Raw genomic sequence first — 14,102 nt, 5'->3', positions numbered from 1 at the left:
AATTTGTTTTATTTTACCAAAGGTAACAGGAGAAAATAGACCCCAAAAGTTGTTGTACAATTTGTCCTGAGTACGCTGATACCCCATATGTGGGGGTAAACCACAGTTTGGGCGCATGGCAGAGCTTGGAAGCAAAGGAGCGCCATTTGACTTTTCAATGCAAAATTGACTGGAATTGAGATGGGACGCCATGTTGCATTTGGAGAGCCCCTGATGTGCCTAAACATTGAAACCCCTAACAAGTGACACCATTTTGGAAAGTAGACCCCCTAAGGAACTTATCTAGATGTGTGGTGAGCACTTTGACCCAACAAGTGCTTTACAGAAGTTTATAATGCAGAGCCGTAAAAATAAAAAAATCATATTTTTTCACAAAAATGATCTTTTCACCCCCAATTTTTTATTTTCCCAAGGGTGAGAGAAGAAATTGGACCCCAAAAATTGTTGTGCAATTTGTCCTGAGTACGCTGATACCCCATATGTGGGTGTAAACCATTGTTTGGGCGCATAGCAGAGCTCAGAAGGGAAGAAGCGCTATTTTACTTTTCAATGCAAAATTGACTGGAATTAAGATGGGATGCCATGTTGCGTTTGGAGAGCCCCTGATGTGCCTAAACATTAAACCCCCCCACAAGTGACACCATTTTGGAAAGTAGACCCCCTAAGGAACTTATCTAGATGTGTTTTGAGAGCTTTGAACCCCCAAGTGTTTCACTACAGTTTATAACGCAGAGCCGTGAAAATAAAAATTATTTTTTTTTTTTTCACAAAAATGATTTTTTAGCCCCCAGTTTTGTATTTTCACAAGGGTATCAGGATAAATTGGACCCTAAAAATTGTTGTCCAATTTGTCCTGAGTACGCTGATACCCCCTATGTGGGGGGGAACCACTGTTTGGGCGCATGACAGAGCTCGGAAGGGAAGGAGCGCCATTTGGAATGCAGACTTAAATGGATTGGTCTGCAGGCGTCACGTTGCATTTGCAGAGCCCCTGATGTACCCAAACAGTACAAACCCCCCACAAGTGACCCCATATTGGAAACTAGACCCCCCAAGGAACTTATCTAGATGTGTTGTGAGAACTTTGAACCCCCAAGTGTTTCACTACAGTTTACAACGCAGAGCCGTGAAAATAAAACATATTTTTTTTCCCACAAAAATGATTTTTAGCCCCCCAAATTTTTATTTTCCCAAGGATAACAAGAGAGCTTGGACCCCAGAAGTTGTTGTTCAATTTGTCCCTAGTACGCTGATACCCCATATGTTGGGGTAAACCCCTTTTTGGACGCACGGGAGAGCTCGGAAGGGAAGGAGCACTGTTTTACTTTTTCAACGCAGAATTGGCTGGAATTCAGATTGGACGCCATGTCGCGTTTGGAGAGCCCCTGATGTGCCTGAACAGTGGAAACTCCCCAATTCTACCTGAAACCCTACCCCTAACCTCACCCCTAACCGTTTACTGAACATTTTCTGACAGTCATAAGTGCCACGTATTTAAGTGCCACGTATTTAAGTGCCACGTATTTAAGTGCCACGTATTTAAGTGCCACGTATTTAAGTGCCACGTATTTAAGTGCCACGTATTTAAGTGCCACGTATTTAAGTGCCACGTATTTAAGTGCCACGTATTTAAGTGCCACGTATTTAAGTGCCACGTATTTAAGTGCCACGTATTTAAGTGCCACGTATTTAAGTGCCACGTATTTAAGTGCCACGTATTTAAGTGCCACGTATTTAAGTGCCACGTATTTCAGGCACTGAAAAATACGTGGCACGTAAATACGTGGCACGTAAATACGTGGCACTTAAATACGTGGCACTTAAATACGTGGCACTTAAATACGTGGCACTTAAATACGTGGCACTTAAATACGTGGCACTTAAATACGTGGCACTTAAATACGTGGCACTTAAATACGTGGCACTTAAATACGTGGCACTTAAATACGTGGCACTTAAATACGTGGCACTTAAATACGTGGCACTTAAATACGTGGCACTTAAATACGTGGCACTTAAATACGTGGCACTTAAATACGTGGCACTTAAATACGTGGCACTTAAATACGTGGCACTTAAATACGTGGCACTTAAATACGTGGCACTTAAATACGTGGCACTTAAATACGTGGCACTTAAATACGTGGCACTTAAATACGTGGCACTTAAATACGTGGCACTTAAATACGTGGCACTTAAATACGTGGCACTTAAATACGTGGCACTTAAATACGTGGCACTTAAATACGTGGCACTTAAATACGTGGCACTTAAATACGTGGCACTTAAATACGTGGCACTTAAATACGTGGCACTTAAATACGTGGCACTTAAATACGTGGCACTTAAATACGTGGCACTTAAATACGTGGCACTTAAATACGTGGCACTTAAATACGTGGCACTTAAATACGTGGCACTTAAATACGTGGCACTTAAATACGTGGCACTTAAATACGTGGCACTTAAATACGTGGCACTTAAATACGTGGCACTTAAATACGTGGCACTTAAATACGTGGCACTTAAATACGTGGCACTTAAATACGTGGCACTTAAATACGTGGCACTTAAATACGTGGCACTTAAATACGTGGCACTTAAATACGTGGCACTTAAATACGTGGCACTTAAATACGTGGCACTTAAATACGTGGCACTTAAATACGTGGCACTTAAATACGTGGCACTTAAATACGTGGCACTTAAATACGTGGCACTTAAATACGTGGCACTTAAATACGTGGCACTTAAATACGTGGCACTTAAATACGTGGCACTTAAATACGTGGCACTTAAATACGTGGCACTTAAATACGTGGCACTTAAATACGTGGCACTTAAATACGTGGCACTTAAATACGTGGCACTTATATACGTGGCACTTATATACGTGGCCACTGAAATATCGTGGCACTTATATACGTATATAAACGTATATTTCAGTGCCACGTATTTCAGTGCCACGTATTTCAGGTTAGGGGTAGGGTTAGGGGTAGGGTTAGGGTTTTTTGTTTTTTTCTTGTTTTCTTGTGTTTTTCTATAAAAACGCATGCGTTTTACCGCGTTTACATGCATTTTTTCACACATGCGGTTTTTTTAAAAAACGCATGCAGATAAAAACGCAAGTGTGAAACCAGACTAAAAGACGCTTTTTATAGCAAAAAAGTTTTTGCGTCTCCACATTTTGAGACCTATAATTTTTCCACATTTTGGTCCACAGAGTCATGTGAGGTCTTGTTTTTTGCGGGACGAGTTGACGTTTTTATTGGTAACATTTTCGGACACGTGACCATTTTTTATCACTTTTTATTCCGATTTTTGTGAGGCAGAATAACCAAAAACCAGCTATTCATGAATTTCTTTTGGGAGAGGCGTTTATACCGTTCCACGTTTGGTAAAATTGATAAAGCAGTTTTATTCTTCGGGTCAGTACGATTACAGCGATACCTCATTTATATCATTTTTTTATGTTTTTACGCTTTTATACGATAAAAACTATTTTATAGAAAAAATAATTATTTTGGCATCGCTTTATTCTGAGGACTATAACTTTTTTATTTTTTTGCTGATGATGCTGTATGGCGGCTCGTTTTTTGCGGGACAAGATGACGTTTTCAGCGGTAACATGGTTATTTATATCCGTCTTTTTGATCGCGTGTTATTCCACTTTTTGTTCGGCGGTATGGTAATAAAGCGTTGTTTTTTGCCTCGTTTTTTTTTTTTTCTTACGGTGTTTACTGAAGGGGTTAACTAGTGGGGCCAGTTTTATAGGTTGGGTCGTTACGGACGCGGCGATACTAAAATATGTGTACTTTTATTGTTTTTTTTAGATAAAGAAATGTATTTATGGGAATAATATTTTTTTTATTATTATTATTTATTTAGGAATTTTTTTTTTATTTTTTTTTACACATGTGGAAATTTTTTTTTTTTACTTTTTTACTTTGTCCCAGGGGGGGACATCACAGATCGCAGATCTGATAGTGTGCACAGCACTCTATCAGATCCGCGATCATACTTTCATCGGAGCAGGCTGCAGCTTTCATCTGCAGCCTGCTCCGACCCGGAAGTGCTCCCTGCAGGACCCGGATACAGCCCCTCGGCCATTTTGGATCCGGGGCCTGCAGGGAGAAGACGTTCGGTACGAGGTGAGTACATCACCTTGTACCGATCGTCTCAGGGAAGCACGCAGGGAGCCCCCTCCCTGCGCGATGCTTCCCTGTACCGCCGGTACACCGCGATCATGTTTGATCGCGGTGTGCCGGGGGTTAATGTGCCGGGGGCGGTCCGTGACCGCTCCTGGCACATAGTGCCGGATGTCAGCTGCGATATGCAGCCGACACCCGGCCGTGATCGGCCGCGCTCCCCCCGTGAGCGCGGCCGATCGCGTATGACGTACTATACCGTCACCGGGAATTAAGGCCCACCCCACCTCGACGGTATAGTACGTCAGATGGGATTAAGGGGTTAAATAAGTAACATCGTAAATGTATTCTGATGTTCTCAAAATTGGAGAAACAGGCAAGTTAAAGTCGTGAGCCCATGAAGGACATTGCAGTCAAGCAGCCTGACATAGCCGATGAGACAATAGACTTTGTAATGTCCCTTTAAGATGTTAAAAAACATAAATGTACACCCTGCTGTGCTGTAGCGGACACCGTGAAGGTCCAGAGCTTGGACCGGGCAGATAACAGTAATAAAATCAGACTTTGAATTTCCCATTTCTAAGCCGTCAGCAATATTTTATTTTCAATTTTGTTTTCCAAGCCGCATTCTGAAGCGCGTAACAGCGGGAGACTACATCCATCTGGAGAATATTTACAAGGGTTTATGAATTCTGATTCATCCGCGCATTCCCCGAGTTTGCAGTGATATTAGCAGTCTATAATTTTATTTCTGCTCTCCCATTTGTAGCGGGATAGATTTTGCACCTGGGCGAGGGTTCTATTAAGCGGTTATTATTATATGTACTTTGTATCATTCTTTTCTTTTCAACTGTAACAATGGCCAGAAGTATTAAGTTGGAGATGGAAATCTCTATGAAAGTCCCGTAGGAGGTTTAAAGACTAACATGAGCCGCACTGCTGCTTGAGAAATAGGAGGGAAAGCAAGTTTAACTTAACGGAGCTGCCCAGGACTAGCAAAAAATAATAAAACATTTGCAGTCTTTCCAGGAATCGCTCACCAGCTGTTCATGGGAGATTACGCTACAACTCTTAGTTTTATGAGAATGAGCTGCAGTACCAGACCCAACCCATGGACCGTTGTGGCACTGTTACTGAAAAGACTCCATTTTCTAGTCTTGTAAAAAAAAATTATTTATTTATTTTTTTAATGTAAACCCAGAAGTAGATCATCAGGAAGAAATATTGTAAGTTTGGCTTCATGTCAGAGTTCCATGCTCCATGTTCAAACCGTAATTTCCAGACAGAAACTTTACATCTTTTTTATGCCTATTAGCATACACACGGGCTACAACTGCCCTAGTTTAAAGGGACTGTCAGAATGACTGTTTAAACTGAGCACAGGGGCTCCCTGCACCATGGCGTGGTCAAACATTTAAGTGCACCTTCTCTCCTGCTTGGTTTCCATCTATCTCGGCCATAGCTGTCAAACAAAGAGGGGAAAGGCAGAGATAGAGGGAACAGAATTAAGTTTTTTTTTTGTTTTTTTTTGCGGACTCTCAGTTGCCATAACCAGATAATCTAAGTGTTCTATCCATGAAAAAACAGATGAACATGTACGTGAAAAAACAGACACCTGACTGAGGCCATATTCAGAACATGAAGGTGACAAGTGATCCTTCTCTGCAATGTCAAACAAGTACAACTCTACTTCCACATGTTTAAATCAACCGTAAGATTATATTTCACATTTTATTGGACAAACCTCCCAATGATAAAATAAGTTTCTTTTTTTTTTTTTTTTTTTTTTTTTTTAGTTTTGAAAAAGAAACACTCAAAATGTACATTTCCAAAGATTTACAAATTATTATGCATAACAGAGTTTTTCCAAAAGTTTTATAGGTTGTACAGAACTAAAAATGGCCATTTGTTGAATTTGTAGCATTAAACAGGTCACATTTACTGAAATCAACAGCTTTTTCAATCAAAAGCATCTTAACAGGACAAGTTACATGTTAACATAGGAACCCTTCTTTGATATCACCTTCTCAATTCTTGCATCCATTGAGCTTGTGATTTTTTGGGATAGTTTCTGTTGCAGGTTGTCAGGATAGCCTCCCAGAGCTACTGTTTTGATGTGAATTGCCTCTCAACATCTTAGATCTGGTTGTGGATTCTCCAAAGGTTCTCAATAGGGTTAAGTTCAGGGGAGGATGATGACCGCACCATGAGTTTCTCTCCTTTTATGACCATAGCGGCCAACGACTCAGAGGTTTCTTTGCAGCAGGAGATGATGCATTATCAGTATAAAGATAATTTTGCTACAGATGGCACGGTTCTTCGTTTTGTACCATGGAAGAAAGTGGTCAGTAAGAAACGCTATATACTTCGCTGAGGTCCTTTTCACACCGTCAGAGTCCCTAAAGAGGCATACCAGCTCTCCTCCCACAACTGCAGTCAAAAACATGACTGCCACCTCCTGGCTGAAATCGCAGCCCTGTTGTGACATGGTTCTCATCCACCAAGCATCTACTACTCCCTTTATCTGGCCCATCCAGGGTTGCACGACAATCATCACTAAACAAGACAGTTTTAAAAATAGTCTTCACGTATGTCTGAGCCAGTGCAACCATTTCTGCTCTTGAGCACTGATTATTGGTGGCCAAATAGTAGGTTTATGTACAACTGCAGCCTCTAGAGGATCACAACTTGAGGTTCATGGGACTACAGATGCACCAGCAGCTTCAAATACCAGTTTGCTGCTTTGTAACGGTATTTTAGCAATGGTTCTCAATGAATTTATCTGGCAGAACCCTTCCTCATTATGCCTTTATCTGCCCGAACCCGTCTGAGCTCTGTTATCACAGTACTATGATCGCACTACGTTTTTGTGAAATATTGATATATTTTCATAACTTGACCAAGACTTTGCACTATTTGACACTTCTCATAAGGACAGATCCTTTTTCTTTTTCCCATATTGATTGAAACCTGTGGCTGCTTAATAATAAGGAATGTCCTTCATAAGTAATTAACTTTAATTAGGCAACTGGCAAGCTAATTATCACGTGTTGGAGACCGATTTCAGTGATCCAAAGATCTTGAGACACAATACCATCCATGAGTTTAGTTGAAAAGCAAAAAAATTACATCTTTATGAAACATAAATCCAAATTTCCAGACTAATTTGGAACGTAGAGTAGTTATTAAAACAGATGCCCAAATCTAAAAAGGGAACTTTTAAGATGGTGCACGATACAAGTATATTTGTCATTGATCCTGTTATAGAATTAACATTTTTATTGCATTTATAGATTAGCGGCCATTTACTTTAAAGTTTGTTCCCACAATTTTATTTGCTTTAAGAAAACGCTTTCAAACATGACAAAGGTATTTTCATCAATGTAAATAGCCCTTATTTTCTCCAGGCAAGATAGGCCAGACACAACAGTGCCAGCAGAGCGAGCGGTGCGTAACACGCCTCGGGGGAAGGCGGGCGGAGAGCGCTCACTGCAGATTCCTCACCTTGTTATCAATCCTTATTCATAAAAACACCAGCGTTTTCCCCCTCGTCTTACGCCCGGCATGAAAAAAAAAATCTTTAACACGTGGAATTTAAAATATGCAAAAGCACCAAGAAGAGGCGAAGCATTTACAAGATTGCCACCAACTGTCTGTAATAAGGGAGTTCGTAAGAGATAAAACTGTTTCAGATGTCATTTTGTACGAGCCGCAGACCATTATTAGGAGGTTGGCAAAAAGCTGTCGTACAACAAGGGCGTGTGGAGTTTTCAGATGTTTAGACTAGTTTCTGTAAAGACAAGTGAATTATGGATCATTCTGCATTATTTCCAAAGCAGGGCTGCCAAAAACATTAGTGAGCGGAGTGTCAGACATGGGGCCAGACTGGTTGGGAGCGTTGCTTTACCGAGCTGAGGCTTCATTTCAGGTTATTACCTTCTTTCTATATTTTTTTCCCCCCAAGCCACCCTTAAGTACAGGCAACACCAAGGCGTCTGTGTTTATAGTATCCACACACAGCTACAGAGCAAGTAGAAAGTCCCAAAGAACAATCGGGTTAGCAAAATTGGCCAAATGAGTGTTTATAAGAATGCTTGTGCCCAATCATCGGCTCCTGTAAACATGCTACCAATCGTAGAACGAACAAGAAGAAAAAAACTTAAATTTGGCAGAAACAATCCAACTGGCGGACAATATCCTTCCAATATGCATACTGTATGGAGATGGACGATTGTTCTGTCCCCACACAGTTTGCATTGGCCATTGTTAAAGGACTTTACAACTAGTCGATTGGCTTTTGTTATGGGTAGAAATTTTCACTTTACCCGACATATACTAAGAATAAAAGCTAAACGATCACAGGTTTAACCCAGTGTTATTTGTAGGTCCAAACACTAAAGCTGAACATTTTCTTCGAGGGTTTATCCAGCATTGTCCGGAACAGCTTACTTTGCCATCGGAAGTAAGCAGTGCAGATGACGTTACGACTAGTGATGGGTTGACCTACTTCAATAACGTCTTGGGTGTTATCCGAGTATCTTGGGCGTGCTCATATGTTATGTTCGAGTCCCCGCGGCTGCATGTTTTGTGGTTGTTAGACAGCCTGAACACATGTGAGGAATCCCTAACAAACCGGCAATCCCTGCATGTATTCATGCTGTGTAACAGCCATAAATCATGCAGCCGCGGGGACTCGAACATAATATACAAGCACGCCCAAAATACTTGAATAACACCCGAGCACGCCCAAAATACTTGAATAACACCCGAGCATGCTCGGATAAGACGTTACCCAAGCGCGTTTGCTCATCACTAGTTACGACCCAAAAAGTGCACGTTCGGCACATATTGTTTTCTGTCCTAATGCCAATGGTTCCCACGTCATGGCCAGTATGCAGGTCGTAACGTCACCTGAACTGTTCACCTCTGATGCACAAGTGTAAGGCTCTGGATGGCGATGGAGAACTTCTTTAATGCACCTTGTTCCATGTATTGTTAAAGAGCTCCCGCAGTCAGGACTTCATAACATCAGCTGGAATTAAAGACCGGCAGTGGACTGGATAGCTTTGTAACAGATGCAGTGAAGAGAATGGTTTCTTTTAAATCACACAATATATATCAATCACCAGACAATTGCAGTGTATTTATCTGGCTATTAGATGATGCCGCTGTATGAGATTTTCAGGATTTATAGGTTAAAGATTTATCCTTAGGAATAGGTCATCAATATCAGTGGATCTGTGGAGGTCTGACATCTGGAAACCCAACCGGTCAGCTGATGGTGGCTCCCATGGAGTCCAGATGCACACGGTTTACAGAACCAGGACTATATTAGCCACTCACTGCAATGGGAGATGAACTGCTGCAACAGAGAATGGCCACTGCATAGTGCATGGAGCCAAGAGGATCTGGCCATGGAGGCTACACACAGCTGATCGGTGGAGGTGCCAGAGGTCGGACCCCCATTAAACTAATATTGATGAGCTATCCTAAGAATAAGTCATTAATATATAAATCCTGGATGACTCCTTTAAGGCTGCTGCATGGAAATAAGATGGAATACTTTGAGCACTGCTTAATAAATCTTCCTGACGGCAAAGCTCCATGTAACGTAATGTTCAATTGTGAAATAGCACAGAAAATTATTAGGCAACGTTAACAATACAGTTTTTATACTCACCTTCCATGCTAGGAGATGAAAAGGCGACCATTATGAGTATGGGAATAATTATACCACCATCCACCATTGTACAGCCCTGGAGAAAACAAAATAAATATACTTAAGAAAAACGGTGTGAAAACACTTTGCAGCTGCGAAACAAAAAGAAAAAAAAAAAGAGAAAGAAAAGACAAAAACACTCTTACATTCAAGTCTATTCACTTCTGCAGACATAATGAAGCAAACTGCTTTTGTAAGAGTAGAAGTTATCTCAAACGATCACAAAATTACAATAACATTTCTATACAAAACAGGTCTTTATTGTTTCCAAGGTAAAAAAAAAAAAAAAAAAAGAAGCAAACAAAATAAAAAGTATTTAAAATCTTTTAGAAACCGCTTAAGTGATACGTTTCATTCTACAGATTCCATGGCCGGTTGATACAATATTTCGATACATATCTTTATCCCTCTCTATATATCCATCTTACACAATATAATAATTACAATTCACCCTTCCCACTCTCCGGGGATATTACATCCCACGTGATGTATGTTATCATAACCACCGCATCAGGAAACTGGAGGGAAGGCACAGTCCTTCATTATGACAACACGACAGACAAACTTCTCTAACGTTTAGGAATTTTGAATGATGGTAGAGAAAAGAACAATAGATCTTACATCTAAAATAGTAAAGTTTCCAATAATCCAAAACATTTACCAACTTGGTTTTGCAAAGGTTTTTTGGATGAGCTTTTTCCAAAACACTCTCAAGGATTTTAAGGTGAAAAAGCATCAGGAAAACACCGGCAATCGGTTTCCGGAAGGGTCTTCACTGACTGTTTTGCCATAGTTTATGAAGCGTCTCTGCCGTTCGTGCCTTTGCTCTATACTTTCAAGCACATAGAAGAATGTTTGTGCTACTATTTTTAATTCCTCAAAGTTTCCGAACCCTGAAACTGTTAAAAGAATTGACATGAAGACGAAACATTCGCCAAACAATGTCGACGCTAAAAAGGCTTGGAAATGTCCTCCTATTCATTTCTGTGGGAAATCTACTTTGCTGTAGATAGGAGGTGTTTTTTTTTGTTTGTTTTTTTCACGTTTTTCTTTTTTTTTTTTTTCCCTACCCCCCTGACCAGGTTTTTTTGGGGGGAACAAAAAGGCATGTCACTACTTTAAAGCAAACTCTGATCCAATCTTCTTCACAATAGTTATTCTCAAATTCAGAGGGAAAAGAATTCCAAAAATCCCCCCACACTTGAATAAGAGCATTTACAAAAGAGGTTTTGCTTCAATCATTACGTTTTTCCAAAAACTCCATGTGAGCATTGCCTTAGATGAACAGTTTGCTTTATACGTTTGCAGCAGAAGGACACGTCGATGGACGATTCCTTAGGGTTCGCTCACACTTGCATAGGAAAAAAAAAAAAAAAAAAAATCGGTCCTACTCTCATCCATCCACTTGTCATCCATATGCAATCCGTTTTTTACTCAGCTATTAAATCTTACAGGAACAATTGGTTTAGCATCTTACAGAACTACAATGAATCCATAAACCTTGGATTCCATAATGATATCCGTATGACAAACAATTTTTTTCTCAACCCATTTTTGTCGTATTGTACTTGTCCAATTTATAGGCTAGTGTGAGCGAGCCATTAGAACAAGCTTTTTTTTATAACAATGTTTGTGTAAGGAAACCAATTCAGCCTTTATTGCTATATCATTAGGCAGATTTGGCAAAAAAAAAAAAAAAAAAATTGAAGAAAATACATAGAAGAGACAAAGTAAAAAAAAAACAAACAAAAAAAACATTAAAATGACAATTGATCGTTAAAGATGAAAGTCAATATGACCACCTTAATTGTCATCAGGGTAAGGCCATGTTCCCACGATGAGCTTTTTGGCGAGTGTTTGATGTTGCAGATTTTCTGCACCCAATAAAAGGGGTTGTCCGCTACTAGGACAACCCCTTCTTTATACAAATTTTTGGCCCGCATAAAATAATAAAGCCTATACTCCCCTCCCGTGCTGGTGCCGTTCCAGCATTGTTGCCATTCGTGGGCCCGGGGTGCGAGTGCGGTTGTTGTGCCACATGACACCGGCCCTCAATCGGCCCTGGCGTCACTGTCGCCTTCGGACAAAGCGAGCATGAAGAGGATATCTGGGCTGCAGCTGATCTAGGACTTCCTCCTCATGCTCAACTCGACGGGAGGCGGGGATAGTGACACCGATGCTGGTTCGGCGCCGGCATCACAACAACCGCACAGGAGCCCCAGAAGATGGAGTGCCGACACCACGTGAAAGGCGCCAGCACAGGAGGGGAGTACAGGCTTTATTACTTTATCGGGGCCAAGCGAGGGGTATGAGAAGGTGTCCAAGTAGTGGACAACTTCTTTAAGTAAAATAGGTTACTTGCACTTTTTCAGAAATATGCAGCATAAAAAAGCTCACCAAAAACTCATTGTGGGCATGTAGCCTTAGAGGGGAGCTGTAACTCAACTTTCCTCTTCTCTAAACTTGATAATTGTCCTAGACAAGCAGAAATAAGCATTCAACATAAATGCCGAGTCTTTAATTGCAAGCTCTGCTGCCCACAGATAACGATTTATCTAGAAAGCTTTTCCCGTCAGCCTGCACAATTTTCCAGCCTTCTCCCTCGCCTGCTCATGACACATTTTTCCCAATAACTCCCTTGTCTCCCTCACAATGATACACTATCTCATACAATCACCAACATCCTTCCCCTGTAGATGCGCCAATAAAGATGACATTGCTAAGTAACCCTCCTACACAAACAGATTCATGAAAATTAATCTTCGTAAGAGATCCATAAAAACGCTACGAGCTCAACAATAGAACAACAAAAACAATTACACAAAAGCAAGGCAAAAACTGACAGCAAAGTAACAAGAATGCATGCAAAAAAAAAAAAAATCATTAACAAAAAGCAACTTAGGAATACTGGAGAGAGGGGAGTATGGTATAAGGATAAATATATAAATATAAATTGGGTCCAAGGAAAATCCACTTTCATCAACTTTAGTCTTATGTGTATGGGCACCTTAAAAAGCATAGAACTATTTGGCTGCTATGATCTGAGTCAGCTGTCACATTTCTCCCAAATTTATCTTATTGACATGATCCCCAGTAGGATAGGTAAGCAATTTCTGGACTAGTTGTGGGTCTCCAGACCCAATCTCAAAAGCCTCATACATGCTCATGAAGAAGATTAGTTTGGGTCAGGAGACTCGCGGCACAATCCATACACTGATCGAGAACCTTCGATATGTGAAGATGCCACCCCCCACAAAAAAACTAAAAAACACGATAAATAGCAGCTCCTACTCCATAAAAGCACTAAACTATTTGAATAAAGTGCTCCCATTAGGAGCCACCTCTGCAGATTTTGTCATTTGTGCCAAAACAAACGATACAGGAAATTGCACTATTTCTGGTAAAATGAAGGACACCATGATGAAAACCCAAAAGGATCCATGATTGTCACTAGAGTCCATAAAGTGAAGTGATGCAAATGTCCAACATAGAAGAGTCGTAGAAAACTCCAGGCGCCACAGTGGCTTTTTGATTAGACGGGAAGAATAGTGATGCACCGGTGATGCTCTTCATGAAAAAAAAAACACGGAAGCCTGATGAACCCCACTGTCAATAGGGTTGTGTTGGGCACTGATGGTATCCGGAAAGGAGTCATGGCTTCTGTTGTAAATGGAAAAAAAATAAAGCAAGCAATGGTTGGCAGAGTCCAAACTGCAGGTTTATAGGAAGTAGTTTGAGCTTCTCTGGCTTCAGAAGTAAAAATTTGCCATGGCAAAGACCGTAAATAGGTGTCAGGCAAAACACAAAAATATTATTTCCCCAATGTTCACATGGTGCTCATATCCTGCCCTTCTCATTCACAATCCGCCAACCTGGTCAGAGACACTGAATAAATGAACCGTTTGTTTGTGGTTTCCCTTTGAAGGAAGCTTGGCACACGTTACAAAGAGGCCCTTTTTTTGTGCAGCAGACGCAAACACTCACAGACAGACCACACTTCCAGTGAAGATGACAAAGGCTCAGGCTGTACTTAATCTCATGGCACTAAACTATGCTCCATAGACAAAACATAACATCCCTCGTCTGCATAATATAAAGGATCTCTCTCTCTCTCACTGTCCTGCAGGCTTCTCCAGTTACAGAAGCGGCCAACATGTTTTGGCTTTCATAAATGTTGAGAAATACCATCCTCGGAGCACTTGTGCATTAGGACTGGCATCTTTCCTTTCAGTGGA

The 14,102-nt window shown here is 40.8% G+C and overlaps 1 protein-coding gene and 1 long non-coding RNA gene across 5 annotated transcripts in view; one reads left to right on the top strand and one right to left on the bottom strand.

The window, feature by feature from the left end:
* The window catches only part of ACVR1 (activin A receptor type 1), an 84,739-nt gene that overhangs the window by 35,218 nt on the left and 35,419 nt on the right, over nt 1-14,102 (bottom strand). For 2 of the 4 annotated variants that reach the window (XM_077272919.1, XM_077272920.1), the window contains exons 1-2: nt 10,529-10,618; nt 9,829-9,904 (exon numbers count right to left, since the gene is read on the bottom strand). In XM_077272919.1, coding sequence (XP_077129034.1) covers nt 9,829-9,904; nt 10,529-10,603 — 151 coding nt within the window. In that variant the 5' untranslated portion in view covers nt 10,604-10,618. Of the gene's footprint in view, nt 1-9,828; nt 9,905-10,528; nt 10,619-14,102 lie in introns of those variants that run through there. The other 2 variants (XM_077272922.1, XM_077272923.1) reach the window with 1 other exon arrangement.
* LOC143784536 (uncharacterized) overlaps nt 1-14,102 on the top strand; it is a 36,870-nt gene that overhangs the window by 5,729 nt on the left and 17,039 nt on the right. The gene's annotated exons all lie outside the window — the stretch shown is intronic.

The sequence above is a fragment of the Ranitomeya variabilis genome, chromosome 7 (genome assembly GCF_051348905.1).
Source record: "Ranitomeya variabilis isolate aRanVar5 chromosome 7, aRanVar5.hap1, whole genome shotgun sequence".
In the NCBI taxonomy this organism is placed as follows: domain Eukaryota; kingdom Metazoa; phylum Chordata; class Amphibia; order Anura; family Dendrobatidae; genus Ranitomeya; species Ranitomeya variabilis.
This window is presented reverse-complemented; position numbering and strand designations above follow the sequence as displayed.